We start from the raw sequence: 24,481 nt of genomic DNA, 5'->3' as shown, positions 1-24,481 counted from the left end.
GCTGTTTATATTATAATATAGGTATTTATATTATACATAATATAGGTGTTTATATTACACATAATACATATTATGTGATACAAGAAACCCAATTGGTAATAGACTGGAAGAAAATACTGCAACATATCTAACAAAAGGTAAATGTCTACAGTATAATAAAAAAGGAAATACATGAAAATTTTATGTCCTAAATATTCATGGTTCTTATCAAATATTTAAGTTTTATACATTTATTTTAATGCATTATTTGTATTACTGTAAAAAATGTTTTTATTGATGCTAATTTAAGTGTAAATAGTTTATAGGATAATGAATGAGAACTCAATGGAAAAGGCACAAGACTTTGAAGATGAAGTTCACTGAATAAGTCACATCTATTAAACCTACAAAAATATACTCAACCCATCAGTAAAAAGGGATGTGTGATTTTACAGTCATTAGAATGATCTTCTCTTCTGCTGTTATTACAGAAATGTCACAAACTTGTTTATATGTCATGTTTCTGAGTTACAAGAAATGGACACTTACATCTATAATGGGAGCCATTTAGAGGTTCATATGAACTTTCCCTTTCTAGAAGAATAGCCTTCAAAACATTCACATTTTCATATAAATGTGCTTAAAATGTTAGCTACAATACTTACTTTTTTTGTAATAGTGAAACAGTAGAAAGAGGTAGTTTTAAAGTACATAAAGAAAGATGATTTAAGTCACGGAATGTACTACCTACATAATATATTCTCTTATTATTAATCATGAGGCAACACTGTGTACTGACACAGAAAGATGTTTTGGAATTTTTTAAGTAAAAAAAAAATGCACACAAATAAATTAACAAGACATAGCATAATCCCATTCATGTTAAAATATGCATATAATATGATTTATATGTGCATTTATATGTAAATAAATACACATAAATATTCCATTCTATTCTATTCTATTCTATTCTATTCTATTCTATTCTATTCTATTCTATTCTATTCTATTCTATTCTATTCTATTCTAACCAGTGGTTATCTCTGGGACAAGGGAAGTACAGAGACACATTCCAAATATTTATGTCCTGTTTCAATTCTCTTATTGCAAGAAAATGGCATATATGATTAAATAACTGGCTGCATTACTTGCCCTAGTTAACTCCCCAAAAGCAGGTTGCGTTAATGGCATGCTTCATGCAGTAGCAGCAGAAGCAGTGGCATTTATTACAGCTGACCCAGCAATTAGGCTTGAGTGGTTCTAGAAACCAAACATGGTAGGCCAGGTTAAGATCATCCAAAGAATATATATGCATTCATATATGCATAGCCCAAAGACACAGACAATAATGTGGTGAATGCTTACACAGGGGCAGGAGGGAGGGTCGCAAAAGTTGGGGCGGGTAGAATGGGAGGCATCTGTAAAAGAATAAAAAAAAAGAAAAGAAGAAACTTGCCTCCTATTTGCAGATTGTAAGTCAGAAGGAAACACTGAAATAGTTGGCTAGAACCTCAAAAGCAGCCTGTTCAGTTTCTCCCAGTAATGGAGAAGACAGGATCTTCTCAGAGACATAGTCACTGACAAATTAATCACATTATGTAATTATTCAAGAGAATTTTTGGTTAATAAATATTATGACATGAAATACTGTAGTATATGTTATTTTGGATTATGTAAACTGCAGATCACATCTGGGAGGTATCTTAATAAAAATTGTCATTTCTAATTTTTTAAACTTTAGAGTTAATTTAAAAAGAATATATATTATAGAATCTAGTATATGTAATTAAATTATATTTAAATTAAGATCTGTTAATACTTTTAGAATTGTATTCTAGATAATAATTTAATATTTTTCAATAAAAAAATTGAGATTTTACAGTTTTCAAAAAATAAAAATACTTTTATTAGATGAAATTCTAAGGACACAAAAGTCCTAGTTTTCAAATATCAATCATGTGCAATGACATGCTTATATTTCAGGTTGAACTTTTTCCGTGATGTTTCTGACTTCAGAGTGTTAGCCTGCGGTGGAGATGGAACCGTGGGGTGGATTTTGGACTGCATAGGTAATGAAGACCCATATTTAATGTGGCTGGGGTGAGAGTGGTAACCTTAAGTTCTGTGTATTTTATTGATTTATTTTATCAATGCATTGATATGTTTGGATGCTGCAGAGATATAATTGCATACTATTTACTGGTTTAATTTATTATACTATATTATAAAATTTTAATTGACAGAATAACTTACAAGTATATGGAAATACTCCCTTTCTAATCCATTTCTCATGGAATTGACTAAACCTTCAGAGTTATTTTTCAAATGAGGCTCCATTTGTTCCTTTGTCCTAGAGAGGGAGCCAAAGAGGATTTTAGCATTTGTTATCAAGTCTATGTCAAATAGATGTACTCATTAGGTATAAACATGAAAACTCAAAACCTTACCCTCTGTACACATTCATCATCCATCATCTCTATATATAAAACCCTAATATGCAAATAGACAGAATGGCAGAACAACCAAACAACTGGTCACTATGACATAAGCTGACCACCAGGGGGCGCGCGCAGAACATGGCAGGTGTCAGTCATGGTGGGATGGTGAAGCAGGTGAGCGGGGGCGCCAGACCAAGGCGGATCGCCGGTTGCTGTCATTGGGGCCAGCCTCTGGTAGTTAATGAAAATTCTTTGCTCCCATGGTTTGGTCCCACCCGGCGCTTGCACCTGCTGCCAGCACTGGCCCTGCTTGCACCCACTGCCAGTGCCCAGCACTGGCCCCGATCCTTTGGTGCTATCAGCAGGTGCAAGTGGCTTCTGCCAGCCCCAATCACCCCTCAGGGTTTCTCCACCTCCCCCTACTCCTGAGGGGCGATTGGAGCTGGCAGCTGCCTCTTGCAACCGCTGCTGGTGATGGCCCTGCTTACATGTACTGCTGGTGCTGGAGCCAGTGCTTGCACCCACTGCCGGTGCCCAGCACCAGTACCAATCACTTGGAGCCAGTGGCTGCCGCTCATCCCTGCTGACAGTGCCGAACCCGCCCGCACCCACTGCTGGCACCGGCCCCAATCGCTCCATGTCATCAGGCCCCAATTGCTCTGCAACGTCAGCGAGTGCGAGCAGGGCCGGTGCTGTCAGCATGTGGGAGTGGCAGCGGTGGAGTGGGGCTGCCAGCAGACAGGGGACCAGGGGCCATAGTGGGAGGGGCAGGAAGAGGCACGGAGTATGGGCCGAGACCCACCCCTGTGCCCAACACAGCCTTGCAGCCCACAGTTTCTTTCAAGGTGCACAAATTCGTGCACTGAGCCCCTAGTCTATCTAAATAAAAGGCTAAGTGACTGATCGTATGTCTGTCCAACTGCCTGACTGACTGACCAGCTGGTATATATGACGAACACTGGCAATTTGAAAATAAACGTAGACTAGCGCATGCATGATACATATGAAACTCACTGGAGCCAATTACAAGCGTATGTTTCCATCTGTCATTGTTGATCGTGAATTTGGTTGTTTTTATGCCTCCCATTTAAATTAATTTGAAGACAGTTTCCCATGATGTCAGCATTTGCGATGACTATTAATAAATCACCAGGAAAAACTCTAGACAGAGTAGGCATACTCCTACCTGAACCCATTTTCGGACATGTTCAATTATATGTTGCTTTCTCTTGAGTTCGAAGAGGGTATGACGTTAAAGTTAAAGCTGTAAATACTTTATCACAAGGGAAATTAGCCAAGCACTCCGAAAGTGTTTTTACTCTTAATGTGGGGTACAGAGCAATATTAGAATAAGTTTAATCAATTTATCAGTCTTTGTTTTTGTCAATGTTGTTTTTATATCATCTTTTTGTTGTTTTTATATAATATCTGTTGTTCTTATATTATGTTTCTATTGTTTATTTATTCATCAATTTATATATTATTTTCATATACATTTTACTAATTTTCTTTCATCTCTGACACTTCTATTATAGAGAAATGATGAATAGCGATATTAAAATATTTCTTCTAATTAATTTTTTTCAATGTGCACAAATCCATGCACCAGGCCACTAGTTATTATCTAAAAAATAGCTACTTTTTATTTATCATGTACTATCTAATAAGCAATAAAGTTAAAACATTAAGCAAAGTCTTTTAACTATGAACTGACAGAACTAGGATAGAACCCACACTTCAAATATTTTATTCTAGAGGCCCAAGGCACAAAATTCATGCAAGGGCGTTGGCCCCAGCCCCCGCCTGCTGCCTCTGTATCCTGGGGCCTCTGCCGCCTTTGCCTCAGCCCCCCCCATGCTGCAGCTTTGTCTGGAAGGAAAGACTTCTGGAAGGACTTTTGGTCTAATTAGCATATTACACTTTTATTATTATAGATTGCATCCCTCTTCAAATTTAAAAAGCTTGATTTTCATAAGCAAACAAATGAGATACATGATTGAGAAAAGCTTGCTATATTCAGAAAAAATATGTATTTTGGATAGACAGTCAGCTGTCAGAACTGATTACTGCTCAGTAAAATAGATCATGAACTGGCCTTTATGGGAAGATAAATTTAATACAAATATTCACTTCATATTTTGCATTTCAGTTACTGCATGACCAATTCTTTTATTAAAAACTAGAGGCCCGGTGCACAAAAATTTGTGCACCCCAGGGGGGGGGCGATTCCCTCAGCCCCGCCTGTGCCCTCTCCTAGTCTGGGATCCCTCAGGGGATGAACACCTGGTGGCTTAGGCCAGCTCCCTGAGGGATTGGGCCTAAGCTGGCAGTCAGACATCCCTCTGGCAGCCCAGGAACCCTCAGGGGATGTCCACTTGCCAGCAGGGAGCAGGCCTAAGCTGTAGTCGGACATCCTTAGCGCTGCTGAGGAGGCAAGAGAGGCTCCCACCCCCACCTCTGTACTGGCAGCCGTCAGCCTGGCTTGTGGCTGAGCAGAGCTCCCCCTGTGGGAGCACACTGACCACCAGAGGGCAGCTCCTGAATTGAGCATCTGCCCCCTGGTGGTCAGTGTGTGTCATAGTGACCAGTCATTCCCAGTTGTTCTGCTGTTAGGGTCAATTTGCATATTACCCTTTTATTATATAGGAGTGCCTGGCCAGCCTGGGTGAGGGGATGATGCCTGTTTCCAGGCTGGCCACAGCCCCTTCAGGTTAGGGGTTCCCCCTGGGGTGCCTGGCCAGCCTGGGTGAGGGTCTGATGGCTGTTTTCAGGCTGGCCACAGCCCCTTCGGGGTGAGGGGGTTCCTGCCGGGGTGCCTGGCCAGCCTGGGTGAGTGGTTGATGGCTGTTTGCAGGCTGGCCACAGCCCCTTCAGGGTGGGGGTCCCCACTGGGATGCCTGGCCAGCCTGGATGAAGTTTTGAGGGCCGTTTACAGGCTGGCCACAGCTCCTTCAGGGTGGGGGGTCCTGCTGGGGTGCTTCACCAGTCTGGGTGAGGGGCTGAGGGCCGTTTGCAGGCTGGCCAAGCCCCCCAGCAGGGACCCTCACCCCATGAGGGTGTGGCCAGCCTGGGTGAGGGGCTGATGGCTGTTTGCAGGCTGGCCACAACCCCCAGCCACCCAAGCTCCCAGTGGAGGCTGGCTGGAAGCAGGTATCTGGGATTTATTTATCTTTTATAATTGAAACTTTGTTGCCATGAGCAGAGGCCACAGCCAGCTGTGGGCAGGCGGGAAGCTTGGCTTCCTCCATCGCCCAGGCAACCAAGCCTCCTGCTTGCTGCAGCTCCATGGCTGCCAGCTGTCATTGTGGTTGCATTAATTTGCATATAGTCACTCTGATTGGCTGGTGGGCGTGGCTTAGGGCATAGCGAAGTATAGTCAATTAGCATCTTTTCTTTTATTAGTGTAGATAGGTCCTTTCACAAAAAGAAAAGAATTGATTCAAATGAATGTAACTATATGTATGAATCTAAGGAAACTTTTATAAATCAGTGCAGGTGAGACTATTCCACCTTTTTATACATGTGGAAATACTTAAATTAAAAATGAATACAAGTTGTCAGTACAGATTTGGTAAGCATCTAACAACTTTAATCTAGTAACAGTTTTAAAAAAAGCAGTAACTAGTATTAACACTAGTATTTATGGAGAAAGCCAGGATTCAGTAATTGTAAAAATTAAAGAGGTGCTCTAATAGTTTTTGAGAACTTGTAAGAATTGTAGAGTGAAAAGAGTAGGATATTATTGGTTTGTTTTAACCCTCAAAATCTAAGCTTTATAAACTGTGGTGCATCTCTAAATAATCTATTTCCTCCCTATTCTTACACACTGTGTGCTGACTTTGAGTGGCTGAGAAGAGAGAAAAAGTAAAGTAATATGTGATTGTGAGATTCATTCAAAGCATATGATGACTCAGACAATACATATGGACTTTCACTGGCAGAGATCTCAAGGTTTATGAAGCTCCTATGTTGTTTACTCTGCCACAAAGCAGCCCCATGGGTGGGCACCACATGGGCATTGTTGGCACTTTACTAGCTTTTATAATTCAACTGTTTTCAAAATATTTTATTCCTTAAAGTAAAATGTACCTTGAATTGATGTTGCAAAAGGACTTTATATAGGACCCTATCCCTCTACTCTGGTGGCACCCTGTATGTATATTCCTACACTATATGCATACCTGAGAATTTTTTTAAAAAATTGAAATATTTTATTACATTTTTCAATTATAGTTAACTTTCATTACTATTTCACATTTGTTTTAGGTGTACAGCATAGTGGTTACACATTCATATAATTTATGAAGTAATCACCCTAGTAAGCCTAGTACCCTCCTGGCACAATACATATATATTACAATATTATTGACTATGTTTCCTAAGCTGTATTTTACATTCCCGAGTTTATTTATAACTACCAATTTGTACTTTTTAATCACTTAACCTTTTCCACCTAGTCCCCCAATCTCCTCCTATTTGGCAACTATCAGTTTGTTCTCTGTATCTATGAATCTGTTTCTGTTTAATTTATTTATTTACTTTGTTCTTTATATTCCATATTTAAGTGAAATCATATGGCATTTGTTTTTATCTAACTTATTTCAATGGAGTGAAACTCAACTTAAACCACAATTTTTAACTGGATTAGGATATTTACAAAGCTTTCTTCATGCATTAGACTTGGAAATTCCTGTCACTTTGTGAATAATGTTTTTTTTGTGTGTGTTTTATAAATTGCTACAAATTCATAGAGATTAATCATAATTTATAACTGTATAAGTCTATAAAACATAACTTTCTCTGCTTATAAGTACCTAGTGAAATGCTTTCATTTCATGCCAACCGATCTTTTTTACTGTTGTTCTATCTGTGATCAAAATTTTAATTTGTTTTACTTTTTCCATTCCACAGAAAAAGCTAATGTAGCCAAGCATCCTCCAGTTGCCATTCTGCCCCTCGGGACCGGTAATGATCTAGCAAGATGCCTGCGATGGGGAGGAGGTAAAACAGCCTTAACAACAACGACAATCTTAGTAAAATAGAAATATAGTACAGAACATATTATGTCCTGTACTGCCCCTTCCATAGCCAGCATTTCTTTATTGCATGACAACTGCCATGTGATTTTACCAAATATAATTGCTGTCGGATATGTAGTAAATGATTTTGAACAATAGTCTGGAGTAGAAAAACAAATAGTGGACCAAGAGTTAGACTGTAAGTGTTGGGCTTTAATGTGATACTATTTATAGACTTCAGTGGGGATGCAGACTTCCTGACCTCTGTGGTGTAGGGGTTTCTAATGTAAGAAACAAGATAGGCATGAATTAACTCTAAAGTAATATACAGATTTTTATTTCTGAGTTGTGTGCTAAAAGGACAAACTAAGAAAAACATCTAAAGGCTAATGAATGACTAGTCCAGGAAGGAACATATATTTTGAAACCCACTTTACAGCAGGCAGTGGGTTCTGTACTGGGATACAGGATCAAGAATAGAAAATAAAGGCTGTATTCAAAAGGGTCTTAAATTCTAGTGGCACATCATGTCATATGTAAACAGATAACCGACATAATGAAAGGACTCATCCCCGCAATGACAAGATGACATAGGGAGAATTGTAATGGAGGGATACTGACAGAACCATATAAACCTGGGAATGGACCTTTTAGGCAAAAGAACATCAAGTTCAAAGGACCAGAGAGATAGGAAGCCACTTGACATATTTCTGGAACTGTAAGTGAAATACTATGTGTGGAACAGTGTGAATAATGGGAGAATATTTCAAGGTGAAGTCTTAAAATGTTTTCAAGTGTCATTAATAGGCTATAATTAACTGATGATACCAAAGTAAACCAGATTTTGCTAAAGCAGCAAGAATTGAATACTAAGTTTAGCATCTTAAACTCAGAGATGTTTGAAAAGTGTCTACTAAGACAGCAGGAATCAGAAACCCATGGGGATCTTGTTAAAAATATAGTGACCTATCCTCACCCCGAATATGCTGAATAGAAATCTCTGAGGGTGGGGCCTAGGCAGATGATTTTCTTTTTAAACAAACTCCCGAAGTAACTCTGATTTACAGCAAAATTTGAGAAGAATTGTATTTAGCCTATGAACGATACACACTCAAACGCATAAATACAGCTTTTGAATTTTTTTCTCAATATAATGTTTTCAAATAGGTTATGAAGGTGAAAATCTGATGAAAATCCTAAAAGACATTGAAAACAGCACAGAAATCTTGTTAGACAGGTGGATGTTTGAGGTCATACCTAATGACAAAGATGAAAAAGGAGACCCAGTGCCTTACAGTATCATCAATAACTACTTTTCCATTGGCGTGGTAAGTTTTCCACTAAATGCTATTTTTTTACCAATCCTGGATAATCACTGTATGTAAAGCTTACATTATGAAGGTTTTACTGATTATAAAGAATTCATTTCATCTTAGTGTCAGCAAAACACCTCTTCTAATGGGCAATAATAAAGATTATGAATTTATTTAAAGTTAGAGTATAGCAATAGATAAATGTTTCATGTGCTAAAGGAAAGAAACTATTATTTTGTAATTGGTTTGACCATTTGTGTTAGTAAACTGTAGGTTAGAGTGGTTTATGATAAGGGTTTAGATATAAGTTTTAGTTCTGTTTTAGAATATATTTAGTGAAAATATGAAAACAATTCATCAAGTTGCATCTTATTTTCAGGTCTGCATTATAATTCCATAACCTACTAAAGACATTATGTTTCATTTATGGTTAGGTCTGAACTCTAAAAAAAAATGTTCCTACTATTGTCAAGTGTGAAATAAGTTAAGAGATTAACTTTTTATTTAATTACTTGAAAACCTTAGATTGAAAGTAAAATATCATTTGGCATTTGAGTTATTAAAATTTTAATTCTTAAGGAATGTAACAGTGATTTCAAATAATTATGAATTCTAAAATGTATATTGTCTACAGCATTCCATTTCATTTAATATGTTATGCAATATTATCTTATGACATAGGCATGTGCATGAGCACATGCACACACATACGCACTCGACTAGTAGACTATACAAAGCATTGGTTGAGTCTATGGAATTAAGAGTAAAGTCATTTGGGTAAGAGTTCTTTAGCAAATATATATTAAATATATATTTAATATTTTTATAGATTTCAGAGAAGAAGGGAGAGGGAGAGATAGAAACATCAAAGATGAGAGAAAATCCCCTACTGGGGATCCAGCCAGTAATCTGGGTATGTGAACTGACCAGGAATTGAACCGAGACCTCCTGGTTCATAGGATGACACTTAACCACTGAACAACACCACCCAGGGTTTTAGCAAATATTTATATTCTGTGTATCATTCATTTGTCTGTATCATAATGTTTTTTTCCATCTCAACTAGTTATAAATAATGATTATGTATCTAAAAGCCTCAAATGATGATTAATAAAGGCTAAATATGCAAGCATTACTAATATTATAGATGATTCTTCATAGTTGTGAGAAAAAATGTAATGCATCTTGATCCATAAAAGTCCTCCTACTTATATTTGATATAAAAATATTTTAACAGCTTTATATTTGATACCAATATAAAAATTTTTAACTTATTGAAAGTAATAAGGTTTACTCACTTTAAGTAAACCTTTTAATTATTTTAATAAGTCTATCAGTTTTCAGAGCATTTTTATCATTAAAACAAGAATTTCTATGCTTATTTGCAGTCAATTCTGGTTCCTTTCCCCAGCTCCAAGCAATAAATATTCCTTCTGCCTCTAAGATTTGCCTTACATGGATATGTTATATAGAAGAAATTATACAATATAGCCTTTTGCATCTGGCATCTTCCATGTCACATTTTTGAGGTTTGCCAGTATGAACTGCATGAATACTGTTTTCCTTTTTGTTGCTGGGCAGTATCGCACTGTATGGGTATTTCACATATGGCTTATCCATTTACCAGTTGATGAACATGTAAAGTGTTTCCAGTCTTTGTATATTATGAATAATGCCATTCTTTTGAGTCCTTTCAGTGAAATTTTTTGTTTTTGCTACAGTACTTTTTAACTCCAGAAATTCCATTTGATTCTCTTTTTATAATTTTTATATCTTCAGGAAATATTTTATATTTGAGGTCATCTTTGTGACGTTTTCCTTTGTTTTTTAAATGCGGTTTACTTTAGTTCTTATGACATGTTTATAATAGCTGTTTTGAAGTCTTTGTTTGGTAAGCCCAATATATGGACACTAATAGAGAATTTGATAACATTTTGGCCCTGTCAGTGACATTGTTTTATTTTTTCCAAAGTACATGTCATGCTGCTATTCCTCTGCATGTCTGACAGGTTTTACTGGAAACTAGAGATTTTATTTTATATAAGATATTGTGCAACTCTGGAACTGGATCCTTCCATAGAGGTTCTAGTTGTTCCTGAGTTTATTTAGTGACTTGCCTGCACTAATCATGTAGCAACTTTCTTCCTATGGTGTATGGATATGGATGCCTCAGTGTTTTGTGTGTTGTTGTTATTGTTGTTTAATTTTTGTTCTTATTTTAATTCTGGCTTCCTAGAAATCACTCCTGTGTCAGCATGATTAATCAGAGTTTGTATTGAAAAACGTAGAGCCAGGGAGTGTTTATCCCTTTGCCATTGGATCTGTGTGTTCATTGGGAAGCACATAAAATCTCCAGGCACTTATTAATTTGATTCAGCTTTTAATATCTTCTCGCCCTTCTTTTGTCTCCTCTGTTAATATACAACGTCTCTCATTTAGCCAAATAAATGTAAACAACAAGGGCCCTCTTTGGTCTTTCATGAGCATTAATGCAGCCACCCCTGCATATGGTCTTTCAGACAGCCTGGGATTTGTGGAAATTTATCAAGGCCCGTTAGGGCTGTCTCATTCTAAGATCTGCTGCTGAATTTCTGGCTAGTTGGCTGGTTAGTTGCTTGCCCTAATTAGTTTTTCAAACATAGTTGAGCTCTGACACTGGTCTTCTTGTTCATTTGATACTGAAGCCTTTACTGTTCTAGATCATTCTTCAGGCCATGGAATATTTTTGCTTGCACTCCAAATGAAGTGACCTTCACTGAGTAATTTGTGATATGCCTTTGTTAATTTAGGAACTTCTGTTGTGGTGCTCAAAATAGGATAATTTCTCCACCACCACAAGAGACATTTGGCAATATTTGGACACACATTTGATTGTCATGACTGAGAGGGGATTGCTTCTGACAATTAATGTATAGAAACTAGGGGAGCTCCTATATAATCCGGGTTCATAAGAAAAGTCCCAAAAATACACGAGAGAATATTACAGCTCAAATTGTCAAAAGTGCTGAGGTTAAGATCCCCTGACATCAATAAAGAGAAAAATTAAATGAAAAACTCAAGGAGAAACAGCAAAAAACCCAAAGAAGTGTAAAGCAAAGCTATAATAAAAATAAAACAGGAAATATAGCAGAGAATAACAATAACAACAAAAAAATGAGAATCTTAGTAAAACTCAAAACTGAATTATTGAAGAGTTAATCAGATGTTTTGCAAAATTATTTTTATAAAAATATTGCACAGAGAATTGCAATTAAACAATAAAGAGTGAAAACCAAAAACAAAAAAAACAAACCCATAAACATAAAAAAAGTAATATCTCAACTGAAAGTATATGAGGACTAAATATGGGAGTGTACCAAAGTTGAGAAATGTAATATCAGCTTAAATATTCAATGCTATTCCATTATATCAGCAATGAATTGAAAAAACAACAAAAGTTAAAAGTATATAGGAATTAATAAAGAATATACAAGACTTACATATCAAAAATGTTAAAAATTTCTAGAAAGACAAAATATCAGAATACATTGAGCCTCTTTATTTTAAGGTGGGCTAGCTTAATATGCTAATTAATGTATACATGCAATCTATAATTAATCAAGATTAGATATTAATTTTATGAAAAACTTATTCCAAAAGATATATGACAAAATAGGTACATTGATTTTAATAAAGAAAAATAAGAATTGTTTTACCAAATAAGACATGCTACCAGTAGATTGAATTATTATAATAGAACTAGAGGCTCAATGCACAAAAATTCTTGCAAGAGTAGGCCTTCCTTCCCCCAGCTACCAGCACCGGCTTCCCTCCGGCACCCAGGACTCAGGCTGCTTCCCTCCTCCGGCCGCCCGCAGGCACCCGGGACCCAGGCTGGCTTCCCTTGGGCCCAGGGCTGGCTTCCCTTGGGCCCCAGCTTAGTCAGGAATGATGTCCGGAATAACATCCAGAAGATGTCCAGTCTAATTAGCATATTACCCTTTTATTATTATAGAAGGTACTATGAAAGGATAAATGAAAGAGTCAGTGGAAAAGTAGAGAGCACATATTGAAACTCAGTATAGGAGTGGCAGGAAACTCATTAGAGAAATGACAAATTGCTAACTGATAGTGTTTAAAAACTAGCTTCTTAGGAGGAGAAAATGGTGTTAGAACTCTCTCTACATCACATAGGCAATTACTAGATATATTTAAGTACTAAATTTGAAATGCAAAGTTTAGGACCTAATAAAATAATATGTAGTAGAATATATTTATGGCTTTGAGGTAGAACAAAACTAATGAAATAAGGTAGATTTTGGGTCCTATTTCATTTATCTTGGAGCCTCCTTCACTAAGTAACATGTGAAGAGCATATTTCTCTGAAATTGTTGCCTGTGCCTCAGTAGGACACAGGCTCAACACTCAAGGTCACAGCCAGTACAAAAAACCTTACAGAGATTTCAAGCTTTGTCTCTACTCAGCAAGGCCACCTTCTACTCAGCAACTTGTATTCCTCTACCCCAGTGGTTCTCAACCTTGGCTGCACATTAGAATCACTTGGGAATCTTTTTAAAATCCTGATTTCTGGGCCTCATCCTCCAGAAATTCTGTTTCTTTGTCATGAGGTGGGGCCACAACATTAGTAACAAAGAAACAGAATTTCCGGAGGATGAGGTCTAGAAATCAGGATTTTAAAAAGATTCCCAGGTGATTCTCATGTGCAGCCAAGGTTGAGAACCACTGCTCTACCCCAATCAGTAAATCCAAAAAACAATGGAATAAAAGGAATCATCTGTATTCCTTCTCTAGATCCTGCAAAACCTGGCTGGGTGCTGATTGTCTCCTGTGTGTTTTGCTTAAGGCGGTGCCTGAAATGCTTAAATTTGGGGGCCTCGCTACAATCCCCCGAGTTGAGCCAGCTGGCTGCACATGCTCGCCCACTCAGGAGGACACGCACGGGGCAGGCGCCGGGAGCCTGGCCTGCGGTGGGAGTGGGGTGAGGCGCTCAAACCGCTGGGGTCCTCTTGGGTCAGTGGAGGCACACCAAGCAGCTTGTTGGTGGGCCTCCTGATGGGTCTGTGGAGGGATCTGGACAACGCGCTTCCCTTCAGAGAGTCCCAGGCCTGTAGGGCTGAGGGTCCGGGCCTCTGCAACCAGCTCCCAGTCTCCTAACCATGGAGCTGTATGAGCCCCACCTGCAGCGTTCTGGCCAAGGCTAGAAATCGCCGCCTCTTAGGCCAGTCCTGCGAGGTTTGGGAACGTGACCGCTCACTCAGGATACTCTCACCCTCTCAGGTTGCAGAAATCTCCGGCTGAGGGGGTCTCTCTGGGCACTGAGCTGTGCCACCTTGGGGAAGGGGTGCCCCATGCAAAGTGAACGTGCTCTCTCTCTTACTCTCTTCAATGCATCTATGCTCGGATATTTTTTGTTGCTCCAGCCATATGTTGGGACTTCTCTGCTGGACGCCGACTACCACAAAGGTACTCTCGTGGGTGACGGGCTGTCAGAATTCACGCTGTCTGGATGGGGATTATGGCTGAAAACTATTTCATTATCTTGCTGACATCACTTTCCAAGAATATTTTTGATGGAAATAAATACACAGGCAATAAGTTTGAAGATAGAACCACAGCTACGGAAAATAGAGTTTGGTATTATACATGGCTTCAAGCATCCACTGGGGGTCTTGGAACATGTCCCTCATGGATGAGGGGGGACTACTGTACTGTGAAATGACTATGCATGTTGCATAGAGTCTTTATTCCACTGATGGATGAGAAATCTTTTTTCCCCTCTACGTTATTTGATACATTTTGCATAATGAATTCAGCTGTGCTGAGCTGCCTATTAAAGACCACGGTATATCCTCTATTTCACATGTTGTTTTTTCCATTTGCTTCTTCAAACTCCACATTCTCTTCAGCTATCTCCCCTTTGGGGATTAGACTTTCTGTATTCTAAAGGCCTCAAGGCCCTCAGTATTATTTTCCAGATTTCTGGATTTGTTGGTAGCAGTGATTTCCCTAATCCATTACAATACTGATCCTACCTGGTCCTGTTTTTGTCCTTGTGGCTTTGAGCTGGAGACTCAATATCTGGATAAAATGCTGATAGGAAGCGCATACATCTGGGGACTATACTAGACTCCAGACTCCATGATAACTCCCTGTTTAAAAGCATTCACTTTTTCTAACAGCACAGGAAGGATGAGTGTTTACATACTCAATATGAAAGGGTGTAGTTCAAATTAATGGCAGCTGCTCACACACAAGGAAAAATTATTTAAGTCCCTATAAACATTATTTTTTTCCTTTCCTGTGACATATTCATTGAAGCAACATGTGCCATATTACTATCATAAGTGTATCGCATGTAGTTTCAGGGAGGGAGGACTGTTGCTATCCAGAGATATTCCTAGTGGAGGATTCGGTTGAGCAGGTTCAGCAAAATATTCCTTCTGTGGGCCATTTCCTGGGATTTATAAATGGTGTTGTTGACTAAGGTCTCTTAACTTTTCCTTATGGTTTATGCTGTAGTTATATTAGTAAAAAATTCTAAAATACTGAGTTACTATGGTCATTTGGTGCCCCCATGCTGAGTAGTATTTTAGCTACAAAGGAGGTGCTTATTAGTTGATTCCACAAATACTTATTGAGTGCCTCCTCTAATTCCTGGGATAAGCATTATAGTAGATACAAAGATGAACACTGTGCCAAAAAGAAATGTGAATTCCAATATATAGGAGGTAAAACATTACTACATGCATCTTCTCTTGAATGTAGTTGGAAGAGGTACAAATAAGTAATGATTCAGGGAATTAATTTATTTCCTTTTAAACTGTTAGCATATTTATCTCATTATTGTAAAGTTGTTATAACACGTTATTGTAAAGCATGTTATTGTAAAGAGTATGTAGCCCTATAAAAATAGATATAATGGATTTTTATGTCATATGTCAGCAACTACCTTAGTGTTCTATAATTGGGCATTAGGGTATAAAAACCAAATACACAAACATCTATATTACCTTTCAATTTAATTTGTGGAGAAAAAATTTTAAAACTCTTTTTGAGGCAGATTGCAGTAACAATAATAGTATGATTTAGTGTTTCAAGCATAAAAAATGTTAAAATAATGATTTAAGCAAACCCATTTCTCACTAAGTGGAACAGTTATCCTTACAACTGAGAATATGCATAACTATGCATAATTAACACCTATGAATTATCTTCTACACCCCCTAGATCTTTGAGGCCCAATCTGAAAATCCCATGGATTATATTCATGGAAATGCTCCCACCAACATAAATTATATTTGGCTTGCTGACATCGAAAGATATTCAGCCACAGAATAGTGCTCATGTAAGACCATCTTAGCCCAATTCTGTTTTCTCTCTATAGAGTATTGATTTTGTAGCAGCTGTTAATCATCCCAGCAAGTTCCAATTTGGACACTCTTCAACACAGAAGTCAGCACTGTGAGCAGAAACAAGTAAGGCAATAAGAATTTCAAAGGCTTCTGGAAAGGTCCTCCAGTTTTTGTAGAACATATCCAGAAACAAATTAGCATCACACGCTGTGTAAAAAGCGAAAGCCAATATGAAAATGAAAACCTTATCCACATGAGTACTTCTGAAATTGGACATAAGTCTTTGCTCACTGTAGCATTACTCTCCGAGAAGGAAGAAATCTGACAAAGACAAGTGGACTTTTAGTGCACCATATATATTACCGCCCAAATGTCCTATCAAATAGATATTTGCATGGTTATGATTTAATAGCCTTCAGCCTTAGTCAGTCACTAAGAGCCTCTTATTCCGCCAGTGTAGGAAAAATATGACTACTTAATTCTCATAACCATAAATTTCAAGTTAGTGGAATAGTTACCAATAAGAATTCCTTTGGTCATCAGCCTTTTCTTACATATTCTTCTATACCTTTACTGAAAATACAAAGGAGATATCTTTTTTTAAAAAAATTATCTTTATTGTTGAAAGTTCTACAAATGTTCCTTTTGGATCTCAGACTGATTAAAAATATAGAGCCCCCCCCCCCATCCCCTTGACCTTGAAGTCAACAAAATTGGGCTCTCAACATGATCAAAATCTCATTTTCTTTGGTTTAATTACCACATCTAACTATTTATTATAAATATAATTTTAAATGATCACCGTTTTTTACTTAAGTTTATTTTGGCCAAATTCTATTGGTCTAAAGGCAATTCTGTTGTTACATTGACAACAATACTTTTTATGCGATTCTAAATGAGGATCTGTGATTATATATTTGAGAAACTAAAGCAGTTAATCAAATGAAAACTATAATTTTCATCATAGGAAAACATTGTTTTAAAACATATTTTTTCTTATTTTATGACAAGAAGAAATTTATAGTGACATTAATGCTATACGGGTATAAAATGTTGGAAAGTCAACTTCATATTTTTTGTTGGAGGATACTCTTTTATAGGACATATGCTCCTGAAATGATTATTTATCTCAAGAAAGATTTACATAATTTGAGTAAATTGTCAATCATAAAAAGACCACTAATCTCATATACTTGACAATTATCTCAAATCAGTTTATTTTACTTACAAAATTTTATTAGAAATTTAATTCAAACCATTTTCTTACAATTATATAATATTTCTCTTTTATTAACTAAGTCAAATTATACTCTTTTGAAAAATGAGTAACATATTTTGTAATGAATTATGAAAAATATATTCATTAAGCATCAAATAGAACTGAAAAATTTCAAAATACACCCAACATATAAAAATCAATAATGCATATTATAATTTTATTTCAGTGCCAAAACTGAAATCCTAACTAGAAAAGTGTATCAGAAGGCTAAAACAAAATTTTATTTATATTTTATTAGTAAGATAGCATAAATTGCTCTTTCACTAAGAAACTGATTGCTATATTTTTAATTGTTTTTTCTCAGCCAGATAAATGTTTAGTTTTTAAAAAATATTCAAGCTTAAATATTTTTACAAGTTATTTTTCTGCACTTTCTTCATCACCCAAGAAACAATGCATTTTGATTAATGACAAACAGTTCTGTGCTCTAAAGAAGATAAAATGCAGTGAGTCATGATATTTAAAGTAAGTCTACAAAATACTTGGGGAAAGAAGAAAGTGTATAAAACATCAATTATAATAAAGGAAATCTTTACTCCTAGGTAATTTAGAAGTCTAAAACAATTATTTTTGTTGCCACCACTTCATCCAATACCAGAATCAATACAAATTGGTTCTGCTATTTACTCTCTCCCATACCACTTTCTTTTAATTTAACTTATTTATTGTTTAAACTATTACATATGTCTCCTTTTCCCCCTATTGACTTCTCTCTGGCCATTCCCCCCCTCCCCCCACCCCACCACATGCCCTCAGCCCCCTACTGTCTGTGACCATGGGTTATGCCCATATGCATGCATACAAGTCCTTTGGTTAATCTCTTACCCCTCCCCTCACCCCGGCCATTATCAGTTTATGTTGTTCAGAATATTCCATAAATGAGTGAGATCATGTTATATGTATCTTTTCCAACTGGCTTATTTTGCCTAGCATAATGCTATCCAGTTCCATCCATGCTGTTGCAAATGGTAAGAATTCCTTCCTTTTCATAGCAGCGTAGTATTCCATTGTGTAGATGTGCCACAGTTTTTTTAATCCACTCATATCCTGATGGGCACTTAGGTTGTTTCCAAATCTTAGCTATTGTAAATTGTGCTGCTATTAACATAGGGGTGCATATATCCTTTCTGATTGGTATTTCTAGTTTCTGGGGATATATTTCTAGACATGGGATCACTGGGTCCAATGGGAGTTCCATTTTTAGTTTTTTGAGGAAACTCCATACTGTTTTCCACAGTGGCTGTACCAGTCTGCATTCCCACCAGCAGTGCACAAGTGTTCCTTTTTCTCAGCACTTGTCGTTTGTTGATTTGTTGATAGCCAGTCTGACAGGTGTGAGATGGTACCTCATTGTTGTTTTGATTTGCATCTCTTGGATGATTAGTGACCTTGAGCATATTTTCATGTTTCTTGGCTTTCTGTATGTCCTCTTTAGAAAAGTGCCTATTTAGGCCCTTTGCCCATTTTTTTTAATTGGATTGTTTATCTTCCTTTTGTTAAATTGTATGAGTTCCCACTAATTTTGGAGATTAAACCCTTATCAGATATAACATTGGCAAATCTGTTCTCCCATGCAGTGGGCTCTCTTGTTGTTTTGTTGGTGGTTTCTTTTGCTGTGTAGAAGCTTTTATAAAACTTTTCTGGCTATTTTCACTTTTGATGTCGAAACTTACAAGTCCAGTAGCAATAGCTTTCTCAGTATTTTCTGCACTTAACCTTCACATACTTCTTTTTTCCTTGAAATTATTTTCTTACTTTCTTGAGCCACCTCAGCCCCATACCCTCTCGAGTCTGATGCTTCTCTGATTGTGTTGCGGGATCTGTGTCAGCTTTCATGGCCTCTAAGTTCCTCTGCCCTTTGATCACTGATGATCATCAGAATTGTGTTTCTGTTTTGCTCTTTTCTCAGCACAACTTCCAGGGTTGTTTCATTTCTTCTCATGGTTTCAATTATTTTCTATGCAGATGATAGCATTTTCTACTTCACACATCCAGGTTTCTTCCTGGATTTTCATAAACCAACACAACTAACCAATGAATTCTGTTGATTTTAATCTCTAAATATTTTTCTAGCCCCTAACTAATTTAGACTCTCACCACCTCTGTTACACTGTCTTCCCATTGCTCTCTCTGTTGCTGGGACCAATGCTCCACCTAGCCCACCATGCTTCTAGTGGCTGCTATTGCAAACAGATGAATTCCACTCTCCCTTATCTTGTACTGGTCCTCTCTCCTCTTCAGCCTTTATTCCCTTTTGGGCAGTGCCTGTAGTTTTCAAAATGTCTTTGTTGATTCTGTTGGCTTTGCTGACGCCATCAACTCTGTCTGGACGGAACTGGCTACCTTTGTCTCCCTCTTTTAATATTCCCTAATGTGCCCACACGTTCCTCATTTTCAAGCAATCAGATTAGCTCCTGACTATATTTGGGTCATCATCTCAGGCCCTCCTTATATCAACATGTCTTTCCCGAGCTACCAGATTGGGTTGTCCACTCCTTTCCCACACATCTTTAGTTAACATTAATCACATTCCCATGTTGTTTTTGTAATCATCTGTTTCTTTTTCTTCTCATGGAATCTGAGCTCCTTGAGATCAGGAATGTAAGTTATTCAAGTATTCTTACTTTTTGCACATGCATTAGCAGACAGCCGTTCTGGGTCGATATTAAATGATCAGTTAGCTATGAATGAATACATGTTCCACTCTATTCCAAGCTACAGCAGAACTCTTTGTTTCTTTATCTTGCTCATATTTAAGGACATTCTCATTGTTAGAGGAAAGCAAATAGGATAAAATCCCCATCATAATTTAAACAAATCTGTATGTGTAATTCAGTATGTTATTCTTTTGAGTATTTCTTACAGTTTTAGTTTATTAGATTATTAAAAAACTGCCTAATGTGCACAAAGGAATTCATAACATGCAACACATTTTCTATACATGTATTTCAAAACATGGGATCTTCTAAAAATGCTATATAACATAGGAGAGAGGCTTTTGTCTGATTTGAATGATTTTAACAGAATTTTGATTTCCTTACAGTCATTTAATTTTTGGGACATGAACTTTCCTAATGTTCCATAGCTAATTTAATCTTACCTGGGCTTAGCTGTCATGCATTCTTAATGACTAAACTTGTAAAATATATCACAGCTAAGGAATTTTTTTAACATTAAAGAAAAGCCCTATACTTTTGCTAAGAGCTCTAACACTGCAAGTGACAGTGATAAATGAGAGTGTATTCCTAAAGATGTAATTAATCTGCAATGGGGTCAGAACAGCTCCTTAGGTAAATGAAACTGAATTAGCTGTGTAGTGTGTAATTAACTTACCACCGTGTTAGTCCAAGTGTAATATGATCATTATATATGTAAGGTATTATTTTCTCCATAGTAAAGTTGTAATTTGCTAAGTAATGATTAACAATTCATGTTAATATTTTAGTCATATTATCATAATATAATTGTCATACATTTTATTGTATTACACTCAACATTTCTGTTTGAAAGGCAGAAATGTACGTGTATTCTTTACACTGAATGTACAGAAAGGAATAATCAAATATAAAGTCTTATTTTATTGTGATTAGATTAGTTCTTGCTGGCACTGGTTGCAGCGGGTTTATTTTCAATTGCTATGATTGTGGAGGTGTATATAATAAATATTAATGCAAATCATTCAACCTACATTGAGTGTCTGTTAGTAAGAAAAACTGAAGGAAATAGAGTAAGGAATTCTTTTACCTTTCAAACCCATAACCAGATCATTCCATATTGAACAATGAATCTGTAATAAGTTCACACATTCAGTGATCAATATAGATATTAGTTAACCAGTAAAGAGCTTATTATATGCTAACTCTGACGCTTTTCTATAAGATTCAAGAGTATTCTAGGGAAGTAGGAAATCAAATGAGACTCAGCACAGAAATAAAATGTGCTTTGGTTAGAACTGTCTGGAATTCACCTGGCCAAAACCCAACATTGTATTCCAGTCAGCGACATGGTCCAATACCTACATCTGTAATTCCTTTTACTCTAGAATAGTTTAATTATATATACTCACTAGGAGACCCTTAATTTTTCCCCCTGAGCCATCTTTTGCAATTGAAAAGAATTTCTCTGTGCCGCACACATTAGCCTAACTCTTTCTCAGTGCATCTTAATCTTTCAGAGGTTCCAGCAATGAGACTGAAGGCCATACCTTGAATCACATCCTTGCCCAGAGGCAGTTGAATAACTTCAAAGTTTTTACGAATAGGTATGACTTCACTTTTGTTCCTTACAAAAGTTGAGTTTTTAATCTACATTTGTTCTCTTCAGCTGTCTCGGTTTTATCTTGTACCAAATGGGATAAGGAGACATTTCCTCTTCCGGTCCTAATGAATTCTCTCTCTATTCTTTTATTCCTTATTGCAAAGTCTCTAATTCTTTTCTGGGCTCACCTCTTTCTTGTAATACCACCTTTGGCAGCCAGTGCACATTGCTTACATTTAAAGTCTATGTTCTCCTGGAGCGTAAGATATTTAAGCACATGATCGATCCCCTTGTTTTGCCATGGTAAGCCATGGCTCATTACCTCCTTTCCTATTACTTCTTTTTTTTTTAAGTTATATTTTTTATTGATTTCAGAGAGGAAGGGAGAGGGAGAGAGAGATAGAAATATCAATGATGAGAGAAAATCATTGATTGGCTGCCTCCTGCACATCACCAACTGGGGATTGAGCCCGCAACCCAGGCATGTGCCCTTGACCAGAATCGAACCTGGGACCATTCAGTCCACAGGCTAATGCTCCATCCACTGAGCCAAACCAGCTAGGGCTTTCCTATTACTTCTATAAGAGTTTCTTCACTGTGCACCATCCTGTGCCTAACTGCTAAGCCAATGTCCAATATTTTCTTGTTTTTTAAATAATAACAACACTTTCTGGAGAGTAGCAATTTCTGTTACAATGTGATAAAAACACACCACAAGTCTCTTTAGAAACAGTTTTATGTTTCATTCAACCTCTGTGTCCAGCATGTGTTGCCAGAATTCTCTGATCCATGTCATCCTCATTCATAGAACCAGCTGGAGGTTGTTATCTCAACTTAGAAAGTTGATGGCTGCTTTGGCAGCAGAAAAGAGATAGAGTGACTCACCCACTGACTCTTCAAGGCATTGGATTGATAGTGACATATATCAATTTGTTTCACTTTTTTTCTTTAATAAAGCAAATCACATGGCCAGCCCTAATTTCTGCCAGTCCCAAAAAGTGGAGAATTGAAAAATAGTGAAACAGCCTTAATGACTATCTTAGTCTTGAGCATAGAGAGAAGTAGAAAAAGTAAAGTAAACAACAAATTTTTTTTTTAAATCTGACAGATAAAAATTTTAGCAGTAGCTTCAGGTGGAAATGATGGTTTTAGAAAGGATGAAATAGTAGCATGTATAAAGGAAATGGGAGAATTTTCAAAAGCTGAATTAAAAAAAATATATTTTGGCATTGACATGAAGAAGCATCTGATTGTAGAAATACAAGTGGGAGTGAATGAGGGAGAAAATTGACATTTGGTAGCAAGCCTAGAAACGGAGAAAGAGAAAGAACTGACTTACAGGGGAAAACAGTGTGATGGGCCTTAAAAGCAAAAATGAATTTCTGTAAAAGAAAACAACACTACTAAGGAATTTAACACCCTGTACTAGAAGCATTTTCCTGTCAAAAAACAGAATGTGAAGTTTTAATCATTACTATTCAGGCTCCAGTATTTTTGACTATCCATGTAATCGATATAATAAATCCCCTTTTTAAATTTATATACTCTTTGAAATATACTAACCTGAATTCTTTTCCTTTAGACACCAAATTTTGACAAACATGTTAGTAATGTTAGAGACCCATGAGAATAAACATGTTATTGACATTTACCTATACAAAAATGAGTGAATCTCTAAATATATTAACAATTTTAAAATTCCTGTTATTCAGGTTTTCCATAATTTTAATGATTCTGTATTTTAGAATTATTCACTTTGTTCTATATGGTAAATACCTTCAAGGTGATGAAATCCACTGCTATCCTACAAAACATTTACCAATAAAAAAATCACAGAAAGGTTTCCAGCTTTATTAAGGTACAATTGACATATAACACTTTATAAGTTATACACTTGGATACTCTTTGATTTGATACTCATATATTGCAAAAAACAATCACCATAGCATTAGCTAATATCTGCACATGTCATATAATTACTATTTCTTTATTGTGGTGATATAATTTGAGATCTACACCTAAAGCAACTTTCAAGTATATAATGCAGCATTAACTATAAACACTATGTGCCATATTAGATCCCAATTTATTTATCTTATCACTGGAAGTTTTCTCTCTTTGACAAATGTCTCCCCATTTTCACACCAGCCCCTGGTAATGACTGTTCTAGTCTCTATTTCTATAAGTTGAGCACTTTTAGATTCTACATATAAGTGATCCTATATAATAAAAGCCTAATATGCTAAGTGTCCAATCGTCTGGTCATCTATTCAACCAATCAAAGCATAATATGTTAATGATAGGCTAAGGACACTCAACTACTCGCTACGACATGCACTGATCACCAGGGGGCAGTCAACCAGTCACTATGACATGCACTGACCACCAGGGGGCAGATGCTCCGACCAGTAGGTTAGCTTGCTGCTGGGGTCCAACTGATCGAGACTGAGCAAGATGGGCCCGACACTCCCTGGAGCTCTCCCACAGTCCCTCCCTGGCTGGCCAACCTCCTGTGTCCCTCCCAGACCCTGATGGTGCAACAGTGGGGTCCCTTGGCCTGGCCTGCACCCTCTCACAATCTGGGACCCCTCAGGGATGTCAGAGAGCTGATTTCAGCCCAATCTGCAGGCCAGGCCAAGGGACCTCACTGGTGCATAAATTCGTGCACCAGGCCTCTAATATCATATAATACTTTGTCTTCCTTTTACATGTTTCAGTTAGCATTATACCACCAAGGTCCATCTATGTTGTTACCAACAGCAGGGTGTCCTTATTTCTCATGGTTTAGTAATATCCCATAGTATACATATATATCTTATTGTCTTTGTCCACTCATCCATAGATG

General features: G+C 37.0%; 1 protein-coding gene across 2 annotated transcripts in view; it reads left to right on the top strand.

Moving 5' to 3' along the window:
• DGKB (diacylglycerol kinase beta) overlaps positions 1-24,481 on the top strand; it is a 524,454-nt gene that overhangs the window by 216,806 nt on the left and 283,167 nt on the right. For both annotated transcript variants that reach the window (XM_059712461.1, XM_059712459.1), the window contains 3 exons: positions 1,963-2,048; positions 7,329-7,418; positions 8,603-8,763. In XM_059712461.1, the coding sequence (XP_059568444.1) occupies positions 1,963-2,048; positions 7,329-7,418; positions 8,603-8,763 (337 nt within the window). The remainder of the gene's footprint in view (positions 1-1,962; positions 2,049-7,328; positions 7,419-8,602; positions 8,764-24,481) is intronic.

This window comes from Myotis daubentonii, chromosome 10 (genome assembly GCF_963259705.1).
Source record: "Myotis daubentonii chromosome 10, mMyoDau2.1, whole genome shotgun sequence".
NCBI lineage: Eukaryota > Metazoa > Chordata > Mammalia > Chiroptera > Vespertilionidae > Myotis > Myotis daubentonii.
Note: the sequence above shows the minus strand (reverse complement) of the source record. Positions and strands in the feature narration are given on the sequence as shown.